Below are 20625 nucleotides of genomic sequence, written 5' to 3' on the forward strand. Positions count from 1 at the left end.
TTTGTGGTGTCCTCCTCTAATGGCCCAGGAATTACAGTGAATGTTCTTTGGTTGTCTTCGCAGTCTCTTTATGACTACTTTGTCCTGCAAGAATCAGGAGCAGAATGTTCCAATCGATCTTTTGGTTGGATTGGATCTTCAGTGGCAGAACCATGCGCAATTGTTTTAAATTGCAGTACAGTTCATATCAACATAACTGGTTCTTCAATTTTGGAAATACAGGAGAGTAGTATGATTGTATCAACAAGTGATTTCAAACATGTAAGCTGGCTTGACACTGCTAATCTTCCTGCAGTAGAGAACTTCACCCAGTGTACAAATGTCCATACCATCGATGAGCTGTACCATATTCCATATTTGGAAATTTCCTATGAGACACTCACAGATTACGAGCCATCTCTCAAGATAACATTAGGCGGTGATACTGACTTCACACCAGATGAACTGCCTGGATTTGACCTTGGCCTTCCAGATTATATACTTGTAGCTGAATTCCCAGACTGTCCTGCCACCTGCTTCTGTACCCTACACTTCCAGTTGCTTCTAGCCGATTGTCCAGATATATCTGTTAACAAGAAAATCCTATTGATGGGTGGACCAACTGCTTCAACCCTCGCCAACTCAACAGCCATTGACCTCTCTGATAGACAACTAACTCACATAGAACCTCATAGCTTCTCCAATCGGACAGATGTTATTATTCTACTTCTGAGCCTGAATAAGATAAGTACCATTGGATCAGGTATTTTCAAAGGTTTAGAAAACATTCATACATTGGACTTGTCTTTCAACCAAATCTTAAGTATAGAAACCAATTCGTTCTTGCATTTGTATACGTTAAAACGGTTATTGTTAAATGTAAATAAGTTAACTTCAATCTCACATAGTTGGTTGAATAGTTTAGTTAATGTTCAAGTACTATATTTAGGCACAAATGTTATTCGGGAAGTAGAACCAGATATATTTTCTGGCTTGAAAAGCTTAAAGATCTTGTCCTTACCTGCTTGCCAATTATCTCAAATACCATACCTTACTGATGAACTGCTTTTATTGGATCTTGCATCAAACAATTTCCCAAGCTTTCCTATGAATCTACCCCAAAATTTGACCCATTTATCGCTTGATAACAATCAACTCTCCTTTCTGAACCAAACTGTATTTGCCAATAAGTCAACTTTGATATCATTAATTCTCTCAAACAACAAACTCTCATTCATGCCAAACAACCTGTTCATTCATCTTCATAGTTTAAAACATCTGTTCTTGAATTCTAATGAGTTAAAGAAAATAAGCATTGACCTATTCAATGAGTTGACAGAGTTAGAGATATTACATCTGGAACACAATAGCATTGAGTCACTACCATCAGGTGTATTTAAAGATATCCAACAACTGCAAGAACTTGTTCTTTATGAAAACAAACTTAAGATAATTCAAATTGACCTTTTCAATGGGTTGACTAAGTTAAAAAGATTAAACTTGTTCAGCAATATCATTGAATCATTACAATCAGGAATATTCATATATCTCCATCAACTGCAAGAACTTAACTTGCATGGCAACAAACTTAACATGATTCCAATTGGCCTTTTCAATGGGTTGACAAAGTGAGAGACATTACATCTGCAACACAATACCATTGTATCATTACCATCAGGTGTATTCAGTGATCTTCAACAACTGCAAGGGCTTGATCTTTATGGAAACAAACTTCAGGTGATTCAAATAGACCTTTTCAAGAAGTTAAAAAAGTTAGAGATGTTATATATGGGTAACAATAACATTGAATTATTACATTCTGGTGTATTCAGTGACCTTCATCAATTGCGAGTGCTTGGACTGAATGATAACAAACTAACAGGGATTCCAGCAGATCTTTTCCATGCGCTAACAAAGTTAGAGATGTTAAGTCTGGGAAACAATAGCATTGAGTCATTACAATCAGGTGTATTCAGAGATATACATCAATGTGAATGGCTTAAACTGAATTTAAACGAACTTAGCAGGATTCAAAGTGACCTTTTCAATGGGTTAACAAAATTAAAGAAATTATATCTGGGAAACAATAGCATTCAGTCATTACCGTCAGGTGTGTTTAGAGATCTTGATCAATTGCAAACACTTGAGCTTTATAATAACAAACTTGAGGTGATTCAAATGGACCTTTTCACAGGGTTAACAAAGTTATTGATATTGGGTCTGAGTAACAATAACATTAAAACTTTACCATCCGGTGTATACAGAGATCTTAATCAATTGCAATACCTTGCGCTGAATGGGAATAAACTTACGGTGATTCCAAGTGACCTTTTCAAAGGGCTGACTAGCTTAAAGCTATTAATTCTAGCTAACAATGAAATTGAATCATTACCTTCTTCTTTATTTAAAGACCTCACCAGCTTAAAACAGCTACATCTTTCTGACAACAAGTTGACTGAAATACCAAAAGATATTTTCCACAAATTTAGTGGAATACCATTACGGGTATTAACAATCCATTCAAATAGAATTAGGACACTTTATCCATATCAGTTTGCAAATTTAACAGATTTGATAGCTCTGGAACTTAGCAGTAATAAATTGAACCAAATCCAAAGTAAATCATTGCATGGTTTAACCAACCTGAAATATCTGAACCTTGCGTATAATAATCTAACTAAAATAACAAAAACCTCTTTCATGGGATTTACTCTGCAAAACAATAGTTATGTTTATTTAGACAACCCAGCCACATGTTGTTTTCTTGAATCATCAAGTCAGTCTCAATGCGTTCCAAGAAATGAGAAATCACCTTACTTAACATGTAAGCAACTTCTTCCCTCTACCGCAGTTAAATTCTGTACATGGATTTTCGGTTTTTGTGCTTTCTTTGCAAACATCATAGTTTTCATTTGGGGATGTGAAAAGATAAAACATAAATCAACAGATAGAAAGCAAGTGAAGCAAGTTGTTTTTATCACTAATCTAGCTCTAGCAGACTTAATCATGGGTCTGTATTTGTTAGTTATTGCATCTGTTGATCAATTATACTATAAAGAGTATTTTCCTTCATATGCTGAAAATTGGAGAAACAGTATGCTTTGCAAATTTGCAGGATTTCTATCAGTCTTATCAAGTGAAGCATCCCTTTTCTTTCTAACCCTCATTGCTGTGGATAGACTATGGGCATTTCAAAAAATCTTTATAACACAAAAACTGTTTGGCCAAAGAACACAGGTCATTATGACAACATGTGCGTGGGTTGGTGCTTTTGCATTAAGCATTGTTACTCTTTTCTCTCAAGATGATAAATTGTATCAGTTTTCTGACATGTGTATTGGGTTACCATTGGCTAGAAGTAAAGTATATGAGGCAAACACAACAAACATTACCATATCGTACACAGTGGACAGACTAGATGATACACAGTTTATAACTGAAGATAATCTACAGTTACAAACATTTACCGTAATTGGTTCAAAACTGGGAAACTATTTTTCAATGGGGCTTTTTCTTGGCCTTAACTTTCTGCTATGTTTAATAGTTGCATTATGTTATATGCTCTTGTTCATAAATATTTGTAAATCAGGATTCTCCTTGCTCAAAACAGATTTCAAAATGGCTATAAAGATGGGTGCCATCGCACTGACTGATCTCATGTGTTGGTTTCCAATTGTAACTTTGGGTATTCTAGCGCAGACTGGAGTAAAAGAACTCCCTCCTGAATGGTTTCCATGGATCACAGCATTTGCTCTACCAATCAATTCTGTACTGAATCCACTACTTTATGCTTCTGTTGGTCGTGTGTCAAATCATTTTGTAGATAGATTCAGACCACATACTTACAATGAAATGGAGACAATGCTGTAGTGTGCATCATTTACCGAATAATGAACACAGTCAATATTTGTTTTATCACATGAAAATATTTCTTCCAATAACAAAATAATAAACGAGAAACAATATATATACCATAAATATTCGCCTAATGGCACAAATTGGCTCATTTGCCTGGTAAATTTCACATACAAATAGAGAGCTCCCTCCTCTGAAAATCACAACAAAAATTAAGTTCTTGCCACTATTTACTGGTGGGATTTTTACGAGACAGCACATTTGGTTTGTACCTAAAATTTCAATTATATCAAGGGAGCCCATTAGTGCCATTGTGCAAATCTTTACAGTATACTAACATGATTGTATATGGTTGCAGCTCTGGCCGATAATTTCCCAGCAGCTTTATGTATGGCATTTTTGTGTTATAAAAAAGTTACTATTGTCATAGGGCAATTTAAACATTTTGATCAATTTTTTATGATATACAGCTGACAGGGATTTTGCGCATATTTTCCTTTCTCTGTGTTTTGCTCTTCATATGTTAATGTTGTGTTTCCTTCTATTGCTGTATTGACTGTTGTGATAATTGTTGTAAGGTGCTCTATAGTATAAATCTCTTTTAATATTATTATTGTTATTATTATGAGCACATTTAAGCAAATATTAAATCACAACTTTTTCAAATGTATTTATATACACCTAACATGTACTGACTTTATTGTACTGCCTTTCAGCATTTTTTTGCATACATTTGTACATTGTAAATATTATGCTACTATAATGATCATGTATCACCAGATATAGTTGTTAACAATATTTGTCAATTACTTTAATAAGTGCATATTATTTAGACAGGTCTTGAAATTTGCCAAACGCTTGGACTCTGAAAAAGTTGAGGACCCTCTACAGGTCTCAAAATATGCCAAACATTTTGTTAGTCCTGAAAAAGTCCAGATTAGAAAACCAGAACCCTCGCATAATTTTAAGAGCATTTTCCCTATTATTTAGATATCTTTATACAATGTATATTGCCTTTTATTGTGTTCAATATAGCGTTTTGGGAAACTAGGATACATGTACTGATGAGTTATCCAGAATAAAGGATGATTATATAAAACAAGTGAACTTGATAACAGCTTATGTATGATTCTGTCATTGTATGTACCTATCTTAGTATTATCTATTATCATGCCATCACATAGTTTCCTGTGTGTTCATTGGATAAGCGCCCCAATTTATTGACATGATATATCTTGTATCATATCTGCTGAGGACATATATACGCGTATCGACGCACCATATCATGTTGGTAAGGTGAGTTGGTGCAGAAGATGACTGGGATGGTTTAGGTTTCAAGCTTTATTGGAGAATTTGGCATACTTTATAGCAAGGATTATATCATGTAGACGAGTTTGAGTAAAAGTGTTGAATCAAAAAACTCAATATTTTCATGTTATGCTAGATTATTTGTACGGTATGATAACATCGTTATTAGGTTCGGTTTAGAGAGTGATACGGATTACATCTAGTCTCGGAGTCTGGGTATCACCCTCACCTGATATGGACTCCTCGACTAGATATAACCTCACCTAATGACTAATTAACCAATCAAATTGGAATTTTTAGATCTCTTACAATTTTATGCTTAATCCACATCAGCCTATCAAGATTACCTGCCCATCCCTATCTGAACACTCCTACACTCAGTCACGCACCACACCAGTAAGCAGCTTTACATGCTCACAGCCATTCACTTTTTGCCTTACCCCTGGTCACCAGGGATGTTGAATCATATCAACAAGAAGCCCTGATGACTATTCTTATCATATCTCCGATGATAAAGCCGTCTTTGGAATTGATTCAAATAGTTTTAAGAGGCTGTTTATTTGTCAGTTGTGTCCATGGGGTTAACCTTACATGGACTGACTGGTGGCTAGTTATTTTACCCTCTACAAGTCAGTGACGTCAGTGCGAGTTTCATTGGACACAGCTTCAAATTGCAAGCGTTTAGTCAAGCATTGGTATACATATAATTGAAGACTGAAATTTTTTTTTAAATTGCGTCTGACGTCAAGGCAAAAGCGCAATGTGATTGGTTGCTGACCTGTGCAGTACAGCATTTGTGGTCTGGTTGACAAGACGTCATATGGAAACTAGTCTTTTTAATGCGGTCTTCAATTATAGCAACTTGTTTATAGATGCTGTACAGATATGTGTATAATAAAGCTGCTTTAATGAGTTGATGTCACTGACTCACAGAAAGTAAATATATTATAGTTGTGTTTCATTATCCTATATACATACCATTTGAAATGCATCTTTCATTTTGTCTTCCAAATCTTGTAGCTGCTGAGTATGTCTTGACCTCTCTTTTTCTAGCGTGTCATCCATCTGAAATTAAACAAAATATCCACAAGATATTAGAATTATTAAAAATAAGTTATTGAAAAAAATTGGTGTTACTAAGGTTGTTTCTCGTCATGGTACTTAACCTTTATTATAGCTCAACTTGTAAAACCTTCCACATGCTGGATGCCTTGCCTTCAGTGGGACGGGTGTTCAGTTCAGTTCAGTTCAGTTCAGTTTATTTTCACCATACTATATTATACAAACCAAATAATGAAAGAAAACATTGGTGTGGTGGGGAGACCAAAAGAGCAAGGCTCGAAATGTATGGTCACCCTAGAAGTTGCAAATGATGATAAGTATAGATTACTACCTTAAATAACTACTAAGAACATGACAACTACAAACACGGAACAGGACTGGGTAAGTGCAGAACAGGACCGGACAGGACATGTGCAACTAAACACTAAAGTGAAGGCAGTGATTTCTCTTTTTCTAGCATGTCATCCATCTGAAATTAAACAAAATATCCACAAGATATTAGAATTATTAAAAATAAGTTATTGAAAAAAAACTGGTGTTACTAAGGTTGTTTCTCGTCATGGTACTTAACCTTTATTATAGCTCAACTTGTAAAACCTTCCACATGCTGGATGCCTTGCCTTCAGTGGGACGGGTGTAGGGAGCATGCAGGGCACCTCCGCCTAAATGTTAGGGTTAATCTGCAGTAAAATCCAAATTGTTTTCCCCCACATACATGCATGATGTCATTGCCAGTCAACTGGGCAGTGTATCACATAGAATGTTCATGCGATTCTTACCTTTTGTGGCCAGTTTTCTGCCTCCATGAGTTTCTGTTTAAAACTTTCCCTCAACTGCTCAATTCTGTTCTGATGTGATGTTATCATTAATTCTCTGTAGAAACAATACAATATCGTTTATAAAGAGTTCATATGCAAAAGCTGGTAAACGCCATTTTCAAACTTTTTGAGTTAAGGCTACCAACATTTGTCCTATGTTAGCTTCAATGTGACACCCTACTTAAAAAAATTCTAAGAAAAATTGTTGAAGCTATGATCAAAAGAAGCAGATGTTTTCTTATTACCGTGACCACTCAGGTATAAGCCCACACCCTAGATGGGCAATTTCACTTCTAAAATGGAGGTGGGCTTATAACTGGGGAGGGGCTAGTACTTAAATTTAAAAATAAGAACAATCTTTCCCATTTGTATATGCCTGATGTACAAGTAATTTCTATCATCTATTTCAATATTTTAAATTATAATATGGAATGTTAATTTTTAACTGATATTTTTTAAAATCTTTGCACAAGTTCATTTGAAATGTTAGAATCAACTGGTAACATGATTCTTTTTATCAATTCCAGTAAAAATGTTGTTGATTACTCACATTTTTCAGTGACGTTTAACCACTACACTAATGGTTTCATCAGACTGGCAACTCATCACATCTGACGGTTTCCTTTTACAGTCATCAATTCCATCAATTGGGAGGTCTCAAAAGTTATCAACAGAGAAGCTGACAAGACCACCAGATGGCTGAAAGAAGCCATCTGGATATGCCGAAAATGAAAAGACACTCTGAATACGGACAAGAGGGCCTATTCACTCAACAACATCTTTGACCAACTCATCACACCCTCAACGGTGGATCCTGTTGCCTACAAAAGGAAACAGTCAGATGTGATGAGTTGCCAGTCTGTTTGCCAAAATTACTACTGGGCTTATACCCAAGTGCACCGTTCCCAGAATGGTTTGAAAAACGGGGTGGGCTTATAACCGAAGGTGGGCCAACACCAGAGTGGTTAAGGTATGTTCTCATATTTGACCAGTTATACTTGCCTTCATGTATATCTCAAATTGAGAAAAATTTATATATCTGGTTTTTGCATCTGAACTTGTCATATTACAAGTTTACAACAAGTGCAGACTACAAATGTTTCATATGGCAACATGCACTGACACATACATAGGAAGGTACCACTTTATGCTGGGAAAAAAATGATTTTGTTTGTTCATAGAACAATATTATTTTGATAGTAGGATCTTTTGGTACCATTATAATTGTTTCATTTAATTGCATATAACTTCGGAGTTTCCATACCATGTCTATGATCAAGGCCCTAACTGAATATGGTTATTATCATTTGCACGCTACGGAGCTTGAATAAAAACAAACCACTGGGAATCGGAAATTTGACACACGCATGGGGGCTGCCATTTGGGTGTTAACAAGTGCTAAAGAAGCATAGCGTATTATGCAACCAGCAGAGCTTACAGTACACATTCTTGTTCAATGTACATGACTGGTTGTTCCAGGATACGGAATGCCAGGGTAATGATGCCTTGTACTACTGCTACTAATGGTATTGGTATTAGACCTCACCTTTCTTCTTTGATTGTATTGCATTCCTCTTGGGCCTTGAGAAGAGCATTTTTGATTTCTTGGGTTTGTGTCATGTTGAGTGTTGCTTTACGTTGAATTTCTTCTTCAATTCTGGCTGTTTCACTGGCCTGAAATAAGAATGACAGAATTCCTATTAGTAATTTAACTTCAAGCATTTATAATGCATCATCTAGTATCTATACTATGATCAGCTCGTAATTGGCGAGAATTAATTGTTTTTTGTTACTACGCGAGTCAATAAAGTCCCATTTTACTCCGAGGCACCATACATATAAACATTACAGTATCAAAATACATTATGTGCAGCAAACTAACATGAGTCATCAAAGTTGAACGTTATGAGCACAAATGATGAGATAATACACATACATTTGCAGATTTTTCTTGAATTGACCCAGAGAGTTACAACAGAGAATGTCCAGAGGAAGAGAGTTCCATATCTTGGGTGCATACACAGAATTAAACCAGAGAACCAGGACTCGACCGCCATCTTGATAAACCCATGGGGCAAAAATGGGTGGTACTGGTATTTGTGTTTTGCTCAAAATCCACCTGAAACTAGTTGGTGCTTGTGTACGATACAACTAGACACATTTCATGGTACGACGTACTGACTGCATCTAAGGACCATCGCAAGTGTTATTGTGATTATCACGCAGAGGACCAGAATACCCTGTTTTTTTGCCCATAACTATCCACGCTATTACACATGGCGAGAGAGAAAAATGAAGAAAAAACTTTGTTGCCAAAGGAAGTAGTCTTACATGCAGAAAGTGCACATTTATCTGAAGATATTTAATCAACACTATTAAAAATTATGACCACTCAAACAAATTATAACTATGCTTCTCACCTGTTGTTGTAGTTTGCGACAATCATTGAGGGCGCTTTGTAAGTCTTCAGATTTCTTTTTTAATTCCGATTGGAGTTTGGTGTTTAGTTGTTCTGAGACTTGTTCCTTCCTGCGATGTTGCTGCTGAATATCTTCTATTTCCTGAGTTTTACTCCTGTGTCAAAAGGAACAGAGTCCCTGATTGGTTAATTACATGATATCATCATCTGAGTTACCAATCAAATTAGATCTTTTAGATCTCTTAGTCAAAAGGAGCAAGTCGAGGGTAATAGATTAAGGCCAAATATATCATCACAATTTCCACATAATGAATACCGGTAGGACAAATGAGATTATCAAATTCATCTTCATTAAACTCTCTGCTTACATATCCTCCTTCATATGCATAACGTGAGTGCTGAATACATCCTATATAAAAATACGACTCCAATTCCACAGTTGGAATGTTAGTCACGAAATGTGGTTCAAAATGACAATCAACAATGGAGTCTTTGCAGGTTATTATGTTATGAAGAGTGCAAAGTCACTCTCATATACCTTATACAGGCTGCACAATATCAATTCCAATATCATTCATGAGGAGTCCCAGAGAGATACAATCCACTCACTTCACTCATTCTAAATACAAGCATCATATAATTAGCACCCAAGATACATTTTTGCAAATAGTCAGCCGGTGGAAAATTCTTAAACCTTTTTTCTTAAACCTCACAATGACACTCAATGATTCTATCATTTTTGCAGAATTCCTTTCACAAATTAAGCGTAGTGCTAGCTGTCCAGCGCATATTTTTTTCCAAAAGGTCCTATGCACATGCTTGACGTGGTGCACGTTTATGCTACGGTTAACGCATAAAAGGAACCTTGCAACAAGTAATCGGCTTCATGAAGATTGGAAAGTCTTTTTCATTCACAACTGTACACAAAGCAGTGTCAGATCATGTGGTCAGTGGTCACATGATCAGTAGATTAAGGCCGGTGGATGCCAACGGCAGGCTCAGAGGTCCAACCCAAATAATTGTAAATTACATTGTCCTCCTTATAACAGTGTAAGATCAGTTCAATCATATTGCACATGTCTACAAGGGAACCTTCTGTGATATAACCCACTGCTCATGTTGGAAAAAATTTACGAAAACAAATAGCAACAGATAAAGAACATTATAGGATAAGACAATTCTCTCATAACTTGAAAATAAAAAATAAATTTTGCTGATGGGGTGAAAGAGTTTTAGAAAGTGATTTTCAATTACACTACATACCTTACTAATTCTTTGTATTGAGCTGCCTCTGATAAACTTGTCTTACTTTTTGCCAAAGCACTATCAACTTCATTCTGTAAATCTAAAGGACAAACATTTCAGAATTAGAATGAATTTGAAAATTATCATCCCCAAATGAGAGTGCTATCAGTACGTTTACACGGTTGCATCTCATAGCATGAACTTTCCTTCTATGTGTGTGTATACCCCCCTACAGGATTAGGGTAATGTGTGTGATTCGAACCTGGCACTGCAAAATACACACATGGCATTACTCTCAACTTGAGATAAGGTGCAATATACATGTAACGTATATTTGAGATATTAGATTAAGATATTACATTGTACTCTGGGTTATTAGGATTGTCTACAGGCCCTGCCACCTGGGCCTGGCATTTGAGGAGAGCGATTGCTCTCGCTTGCCACTGCTCACCCAAACTCAATTTCTAGTGAGCGATTTTCTATTCTCCATGGACACGGAATATCGCTCACTGCAAATCAACCAAAATTGAATCCAGTTTACATTCAACTTTCAGTACTTTCAATGTCTTCCATTTATCGTAATAAAGTAGCCTTAATACCTGAAAACGAAAGAGTGTGTCAACAGTGCTTAAGTGATTCATATTGGTATGAATGATCTATCATACACAGACATGCCAACTTTGAAATCCAGATTTCCGTACTCAAAAGAACAAAAATCCGTATTTTGCACCCTAAAACCGTATTTTTTAAATATGTACCTTTTGCATACCTGCCAACCCCATAAACTCCAAAAGTAGAACACATAATTGAGAGGGAGCACTTGTGCGACCGAGCACGTAACGGCCCGGGTCCAGGGGCCCACTTTACAAATTTGCAATCAAATTTGGCAATACCAAAGAACCATTCCATCAAAGTAATAAATCAATACAGAAAGATGCTTCCTTTACGAGTTATCACTCATTGAAAGTGCTACTTTGCTATACTTTACATGGAAAGCGGCCATCTTAAAGTCGTCATATTTCCTTAATTACATAACTGATCAAGCTGAAGTCCGGATATGTGATGCACAGTTGAAAATTAATTTTTAAAAGATTTGGTGACCTTGGTCGACCTTTGACCTTGTATGTGACCTTTGACCTCACAAAATTGGATAAAGTATGTAGACCAAACAAATTGGGTTTTGTTACTTCTAATGTTGTTAGAAGCATGCTTTGTTAATACTTTCAAGTGCAGAAAATCATTGATCATCATCATCTGAATCTGAATAAACAAAGTGGGAAAGCATCTTGTAGGCCTATACATATTTCTTTAATGTGCATGCATGGTGCGAAAGTCGGAAGTAAAAGGAGGTTGGAAACCTTCTTTTATGCCTATTCTTTTGCACCAATAGAGCTAAATAGTTAACTAAATACCTTCAGAAGACATAGCATTGGTGGTTAATAAAAAACATTAATGTGCATGAAAAATCTGCAAGTGGGAAGAAAATTATTTCGGAAAGCATCTTATAGGCCTATTTAATATTTCTTTAATGTGCATGCATGGTGCGAAAGTCGGAAGTAAAAGGAGGTCGGAAACCATCTTTTATGCTTATTCGTTTGCACCAATAGAGCTAAATAGTTAACTAAATACCTTCAGAAGACATAGCATTAGGTGGTTAATAAAAAACATTAATGTGCATAAAAAATCTGCAAGTGGGAAGAAAATTATTTCGGAAAGCATCTTGTAGGCCTATTAAATATTTCTTTAATGTGCATGCATGGTGCGAAAGTCGGACGTAAAAGGAGGTCGGAAACCTTCTTTTATGCTTATTCTTTTGCACCAAAAGAGCTAAATAGTTAACTAAATACCTTCAGAAGACATAGCATTAGGTAGTTAATAAAAAAACATTAATGTGCATGAAAAATCTTCAAGTCAGAAGAAAATTATTTCGGAAACCATCTTGTAGGCCTATTAAATATTTCTTTAATGTGCATGCATGGAGCGAAAGTCGGAAGTAAAAGGAGGTTGGAAACCTTTTTTATGCCTATTCTTTTGCACCAAAAGAGCTAAATAGTTAACTAAATACCTTCAGAAGACATAGCATTAGGTGGATAATAAAAAACATTAATGTGCCGATGAAAAATCTGCAAGTCGGAAGAAAATTATTTCGGAAAGCATCTTGTAGACCTATTAAATAATAATTTTTTAATGTGCATGCATCACCGAAAGTCGAGAGAAAAACGATGTAGGCAACCACTTTAACAGACCAAGAAAGTGGTCAAATGATACCAGTAATTCAGTCGGTAGTCTAATCTTGCAGCTATTTATCTTTTTAAGACACAACATTTTATTATTTTGGTCAAAATTCTGGAATACCGTATTTTTTGGGGGGTGACCGTACTACCGTATTTATCACGTTTTACCGTACAAAATACGGTGAAACCGTACTAGTTGGCATGTCTGCATACATATAAAGTGATTTGCCCACTACATACAAGGGAATGATTTGACCACTCACCTAGCATCATGTTAGCAAGTGATTGATAACGTGCCCTTAAAATAAGGCCTGATCTAGATTTGATCTTTCCCCAGAGTAGCCAGTGCACATAAATGTTGAAAAAAAACCTGTACACTTGGCAGACTTTGGACAGCTGACCTTCGAATCTTTATCTATAAATCTTCAGTTTGATCTTTGCTTCTTACACTCTCACTGGTCTTGGCCAGGTGGCACTGAACAGTATCATAACTGAAACAAACTCAACAGACAGTTCAAGGGCATTGCCACAGGCTACTACAGACTATTTGCCAACAGAAGTCCCAGCAACACTCGTTAATGAGGGTTGATTGTTCCACGAACAGTCCGGTCTGACTGCCTGATCAGGAAGTACTGCCGAATCAGGCAGCATGTTGCCGATCAGCAACACAGACTTTGGTAACCCTTCCGAATTCGACAGACTAAGGACTAAATTGTTCATGGTAATTTTATAAAAGATCAGTGCAAATTTTACTTTGACATGTAAATTGACAATTTTTCACCGGGCGAAAAAAAATTCCACCGGGAGAAAAATAACTTAAATAACAAAACAATTTCTAACGTTTTTTTAAAAATTTAATTTAAATATGCAAATGAACTAAAATTGATGAAAAATTACTACTAATTGTACATTCATTGATAATTTTATATATTTTACCTACTTCTTTACTCTAAACCAAGAAATAACGGTATATTTTAGATGCTCTATTTGAAATAGAGCATTGCATTGTGGGATACCATACTGCCTGACTCGGCAACATGATGCCTGATTCGGCAGTACTTCTTGATCAGGCAGTCGGACCGGACTGACGAAGTGCGAGAGACAAAACGCATACCGCATATTTTACAGTCTTTCGCATAAATGCGAAGACATGACATATGACGTAAACGCTAAAGCATGCAACACTAGCGTGATTTGTTAGACAAGCACGTTTGAAGGAGGGGCCCAGGCCTCATGAATATGTGAGAATTCACAGCAAACAAAGCATGGAGACTGTTGGCAAGTGGTCTATAGTAGTCGACTTACTTTCAACATTTTTTCTGAGTTTATTGCATATTTCTTGTCTCTCCCTAAGCTGACTTTGAACCTCTGTTAATTGCTGCGACTCATTCTGAGCTGACTTAATGGCTTGTTGAAGAGACTGTTGTTGCTGTAGAGACTGTTTGTTTTCCTCTTCTAATGTTTCTATTCTTTCTTGTAATGTGAGTGTTTCTGAAACAAAATAAAATACAAGAATGAATAGAATTAGGTCAGGTGTGAAAATCAGTTTCAAAATTGACTGTGTAAATTAACTCAGTCTCATTTAATTTGCATTGGCTCGTATTTGTGACACGATCAAGGGAAATGAGTCGGATGTCGCTAATATTGATTTTGATATATTGGCAAAGAAAGTGTTAAAATTCTTTTGTTTTATATTGTTTTCAGCGATTGATAAATTGACGTAACTTCACAAAGAAAAGTCATATAAACATGAGGTTTTCAGTTTCTGAAAGCTCTAAATGTCCTCTTTAGAAACATGTGTAAAACTCATTTTCGACCAGGGTCGACATGTGACTCATTCCCCTTGATCATGTCACATTTATGAATTCAAAGCCATCACCCTCAGGACACAGCCACTTGCTGTGCCCCACCTTCTGCAACAATATGCCTTTATGCACAAATACTCCCCCACAAAAACATGAGTAAACACAGGAAAATGTGAATAGAAATACACAAAGAAATTTTTTTCCCTTTCCAGCAGATACACACATTTGAGTTCTGTTAGCCATACCATAGACTCATGTTTGCTACTGAGCTGGGACTTACCCTACACCCCGCACATCCATGCTATTTGCAATGGACTATTCCAGTTGAAATCCACACTTCTACATGGAAAATTTAGCTGAAAGTTTTCCACAGAAGGAGTATGGGTTTCAAATAAAATAGACAATACTCACTCCAGTTGTGGAATATACTGCAGGGGGAGTATGGGTTTGAAAATAAATAACCCAAGACAATTCCATCTGAAAAGCATACCCCTCTTTGGAAGACAGGAGGATGGTAGATTTCAAATGTAATAGCCCAATTCTACATCCAGCAAGCATAGATGACCACCGTACATTGATTTTTAAAGCACCCCCCACACACACACACAAACATGGACCCTATGTAGTTAACAGTGTAACTCTACACACTGACATTTCTTTATTGAAAAGGGTGGACTTTTGTGGTATGATATGATATTTGACAGTATGAAATTTTACCTACCAACTGCAGACAGTATACACCAGGCACAAAAAGAAACTCGTCAGTTATATTCATCCTTGCTGTTTAATAACTTGATAATTTTGGATTATTCTGAAATATACATTTTGTTAATTGGACTTTTCTTTCTCATTTGACACCCTGTTCGTGAACATTGAGCAAGAATTGACCAAGATATGCGCTTACAAACTCTCAAACCCCAAAATGAAAAGTTGCAAATTTAACAATTCAATTGTGCCTGTTACACTGTGTGCTTTATTGATTGGCCCGTGGTGCTTGTGTGCAATACAACGATGCGTTCCCATTGAAAATCGTTGAAAATGCAACTTTTGATTTTGGGGTTTGAGGCTTTGGAGGCGCATATCTTGGTCAATTCTTGTTCGTTTTTCACGAACAGGGTGTCAAATGAGAAAGCAAAGTCCAATTAAAAAATGTATATTTCAGAATAATCCAAAATTATCAAGTTATTGAACAGCAAGGATGAACATAACTGACGAGTTTCTTTTTGTGCCTGGTGTATATGTATATCTCATGTACAATAGAGGACATATTTAGCAAATACATAATGCATGCAAGTGCGATCGCTTGCAGATCTCCTTGAACCAAGGACAGTAACCCGTTGGAGAGGTCCACAGTATGACGACAAACATATATGCAGCCCCCACACACCCACACAGACCTTACCTTTACTATGTGAAGCACACACTCTTTGTACTGTGTTATTAAGAACATCTGAGGTTTCTTGGACGGATTTTTTCATTGTAAGAACAAATGTTACTATGTTATGCAGCTCTGAGCGTTGTTGACGGACGGATGCTTGTATGGACGGAAGAGATTTCTTACATGATATGTTTTGCTTCCTGGAGACAAATATCAAAAAAGTATCAAAATAACTATAGAATACCATCTACATTTAAGGCCCAAATGCAAATAATTGTTTGATTGTGTTACCTGACCTACCTAAATATACTGGCCAACCCTGAATACTTTTATTTATCTAGATGGAGGAAAAGAAAAAAAATGCATCAATAAATGCTCTGAGTATGCATTTTAACTGTCTCATGATACCCTGTGTGTATCACAGGTAACAACACAAGTAAGATTTAGTTGTCTTTTATCAAAAAAGGAATTAATGTAAAAAAGTGCCAACCTACCTTCCCAAATGTTTTTATGTCACACTAACTAAACAATTTTGTTGTTTAGTTTAATCCTAATCCCTTAAAACTAACCCCAATGCTAAACCCTATTAACATTAATACTAAACCTGACCCCCTAATTCTAACTCCAATCCTCAACCCTATATATTTACACTAATACTAAACCCTAACTCTAAAACACAGGGTGCAGACTACATGCAAAGGTTATGTAAAAAAAATATTACACACATCCAAATGTGACCCAATATGATCCACTAAATGTTGCAAATTGCAAAATTGAAATAGGATATTCCAGTTGAAATCCATACGGAAAAACATGACCTTAAACTCCGACACAAGGGCTGTAGATTTCAAATGGAATTACCCATTCAGGTAACCCCATTTGAAATTCACACTTCCTGTGTGGAAGATTAAGGTCATGTCTTCCATTTCAACTGTAACAGCGCAATGCACATTACAAAGAAGACTGCAAAAATAAAAGCAAAACATTTTTAAGAAAAAATATTCTTATGGTTCCGTTTACATTTTAGAACAGGACAAGAGCCCAAATATCAGTGATTGGCGGGTCAGATTTGGCATGGCACGACATGTTGAGAACCCCTGCTTTAGTCTTACCTCAAATCGTCAGCTTCATTTTGTGATTCTCTCAACTTCTCCTCTAACCCTTTCCTGCTTTGCGTTAGACTTTGTATCAACTCATCTTTATCTTGTAAGTCTGCCCTCATCTGTGATATACTGCAATCAAATTAGGGGAAAATTACTTTTGTCATAATTTTTCAACAGGTTTGCCATTGCAAATAATAAAGGAGACAATTAGAACAAGTGATCCCGTCTGGGAATCGAACCCATGACATCAAGTTTACAAAACCTGTGCCTTAATCACTTGGCCCGGGAGCTTTATGATTAGATATGTTGAAATTTGAACCTATAAAGGGATCACTTGTTCTTATCTCCTCCCCACGAAATGCCCATAGTAGCTAGGAAAAAAATTCCTATGAAAAAGTACTATTGACCGCCTATGACATCATCGCAGGTTTATAGTACTTTTTGTGGGAACCTTTTTCCCTGCCATGATATATCAAGGAAATAGTATAAATATTTCCTATCAGGTGGTGTAGCATCCACCATTCAAATAACAGATATATTTTTGTTTTATTTTATGCTTTCTAATCGGTGGTGGCACCACGATTATTTTTTGGGGGAGCATAGGGGAAAGTGAAGCAAAATTGCTGCAGAGAATGGACCCCCCCTGGTATTGGCAGAGTTTCTAGTCCATGAGAAAGTCCTTGAAGGTCTTTATATTTCTCTCCACGTCATTTGAGCCAAAAGTAAGTTATTTTTTTCTGTTAAATGACTCACCTGACTTCTTTTTGTTTCAGAATTTTTTGCATCTCTTCTTCATTCTGCTTTAATTGTTTCACTTCTTCTTGTAAAACTTTTTCTCTTTCTACACTTCCCTTGTAATGTTCAAGTTCCTTTTCAATAGCCTTCACCTGCAAAAGAGAATGATATAAACCATTTGATCTAAAAGACTGAACCATGTGAGTAGCTCATCGCTCTCACTCACTCACTGAATCAATCAATCAATTATCGGTAGTCAATCAATCACTCAATCAATTAATATCACTCTCACTCAATCAACAAACCAATCAATCAAGCAATCACATGAAATTCCAATCTCTTGACCTTATGATGAATAAGATAGCTGACACTTCAGAACAATCAATCGATCAATCACTCCCTCCCTCAATCAATCAATTAATCAATCAATCACCCACTCACCTGGTCTTCTAATCTCTTGACCTCACGATGAATAAGATAGCTGACACCACAGAATTTACACACAGTATCTTCTTTTTCCATTGACCGGATCTCTTGAGGTAGAGGATGCTCCAGTGGGAGCCTCTCTACGGTTGATTGAGCTGTATCTTCCATGGTTAGGCCTAGTTAGCTTGTCCTATATCTTGTCGTTGACATTATCTCATCCCTGGGGGAGAAGAGAAAAGAGAGAATGCAAACAGGTACTTGGTACAAGGTAGATATGTCTATGGCTAAGCTTAAAAAAATACATTAAAATTAGAGGCAAAATTGTCCCACCAACCCACTACTAAAATGACTTTACGGGGACAACTGGTAAAATAGGCCGAAATGAGCAAAATCCAGGCCAAAATCCAGGCCAAATGAAGATGTATATTACAACTTTTGGTCAATTTTGTATTGGTGTTTCGAGCATAGGGGGAAGAATTTTACTTGTCCCCATGCCCCCCCCTCGATTGGTACGCCTCTAATTAAAATTTATATTTCAAAATATATAGTGAACATGCACTTTGTTGATGATCATTCATGGTCTTATCATTGTCATATTCAATTAATGATCAAATGCTAGTTAAGAGTACTACACCCTGCCCAATTTTGTGCCTATTTTTGCATTTTCTCAAAAATTATAGCACATTGGTGACAAGTAAGATATGTATATTATAGGGCAAGGACTACAACTACTGTACTAAAAATTCAGCAATTCAAAGCAATTAGTTATTGATTTATTGATCAAATATTGGGTTTCCCTCATTTTTGACTGTAACTCCACAACTGTTGTTTGTGCTGAAATAAAATTTCCAGTGCAGTAGTTGTAGTCCCTGCCTCTATTACATATCTTACTTGTCCCCAATGCGCTATAATTTTTGAGAAAAATGCAAAAATAGGCACAAAATTGGGCAGGGGTGTAGTACCCCCTTAATATTATACAAATGTAAGAATCTGCTTGAAATTCCAATCCTGAAGAGGGAGTCTTTCTCAAAGTAAAAGAAGCTGACATCTAAATTGGAGTATCTTTGATCACAAGAATGAACCTGTTTAGTTACAAATTTAATTCATAAAAGCATACTTTATTACTTTTATTTTCTATCAATTGGACATCGACACAACTTTCCTTCAGCTCACTCATTGGGCTAAACTCACTACACACCTGATGGAACACATGACCTTATTCTTAGTTAGTGGGAGTGGTCTAGTTCGTAGACACATTACACATAATCTGATTGTACAATCGCATGATTTCGGGTGCCGTCTATCAGGCCGTAGACGACCCCACGTCATCATAAGTGTTGATAACACGTAACACGCTAGTAGAGGTGCACGTATGTGTCGCGTAGTATGCGTAGACTAGTGCGGAATACGCGCACATGCACGCAACATACACTACCGGTACTCAAAATATTGGACCTACCTGTCGTCTATCAAACGGTAGAGAATAGTAAAAACAAAAATTCCTATCGTTTATTTTCTAAATCTCCCACAGGGGGTAAAGATTTTAGTCACTTTAGATTTTTTCTCACTACCTGTATTTCAAAGACTCAATTAATGATGTCTAACTCCCCTTCTTGAAAAAAAACAACCCTGCCTCAAAAACAAAATGAAATTTATTTTGGAATTGCTCTTCTACTAGTACTACTCTACTACTAGTCCACTTGCCCTTTGCGCATACTCTGGCTGTTACATCATTAAACTCTGATTTGTATTCATTTGTGTACATTTGATAGATTTTCACATCTTATCTTTTTAGTCACCATACTACTCCTTCTGTTTGTTAGCTTCTTAAGTGGACTACTTACTTTGGCTTGTGGTTAATATGCTTAACACGGGTGTTTGTGGACAGATGTCACATTTCTGGCTCACTAAAATTGGCCATGATGTAATGCATCTTTAAATGCATCTGGCTTGTGATTGGTTGCCCAGATCTTGTTGATATGGTTTAAATCCTCCGGGCACATGCCATTACCATTTTAAAACTACATCGTGCACAACTATCTGTGGAATTTGTGGCACTTTGTATTGGCGCAAAAGTTAAACTCTCATATGGAAAAGTTTTCCTATGAAAGTCTCTTTAAATAAATTATACTCGACTCCAGTGTGTGCACGCTGTGTGTACAGAGGCGTTCGAGGTCAATGCACAATGCATACATTACCACACAACACACTAAGCAGGGCTGTACGGAAGAGGGTATGGCTTTTCCTACAGTACGACG

At 36.5% G+C, this 20625-nt stretch overlaps 1 protein-coding gene across 1 annotated transcript in view; it reads right to left on the reverse strand.

Annotated features, from left to right (window-relative positions):
- Positions 1–20625, reverse strand: part of LOC140156840 (uncharacterized) — a 43727-nt gene that overhangs the window by 11914 nt on the left and 11188 nt on the right. Inside the window, exons 2-11 of the mRNA XM_072179836.1 lie at positions 18383–18587; positions 17960–18093; positions 17216–17335; positions 16128–16303; positions 14226–14411; positions 10705–10786; positions 9443–9596; positions 8569–8696; positions 6984–7077; positions 6121–6207 (exon numbers count right to left, since the gene is read on the reverse strand). Of these exons, the coding sequence (XP_072035937.1) occupies positions 6121–6207; positions 6984–7077; positions 8569–8696; positions 9443–9596; positions 10705–10786; positions 14226–14411; positions 16128–16303; positions 17216–17335; positions 17960–18093; positions 18383–18535 (1314 nt within the window). The 5' untranslated portion in view covers positions 18536–18587. The remainder of the gene's footprint in view (positions 1–6120; positions 6208–6983; positions 7078–8568; positions 8697–9442; positions 9597–10704; positions 10787–14225; positions 14412–16127; positions 16304–17215; positions 17336–17959; positions 18094–18382; positions 18588–20625) is intronic.

Source organism: Amphiura filiformis, chromosome 7, assembly GCF_039555335.1.
Source record: "Amphiura filiformis chromosome 7, Afil_fr2py, whole genome shotgun sequence".
Lineage (NCBI taxonomy): Eukaryota > Metazoa > Echinodermata > Ophiuroidea > Amphilepidida > Amphiuridae > Amphiura > Amphiura filiformis.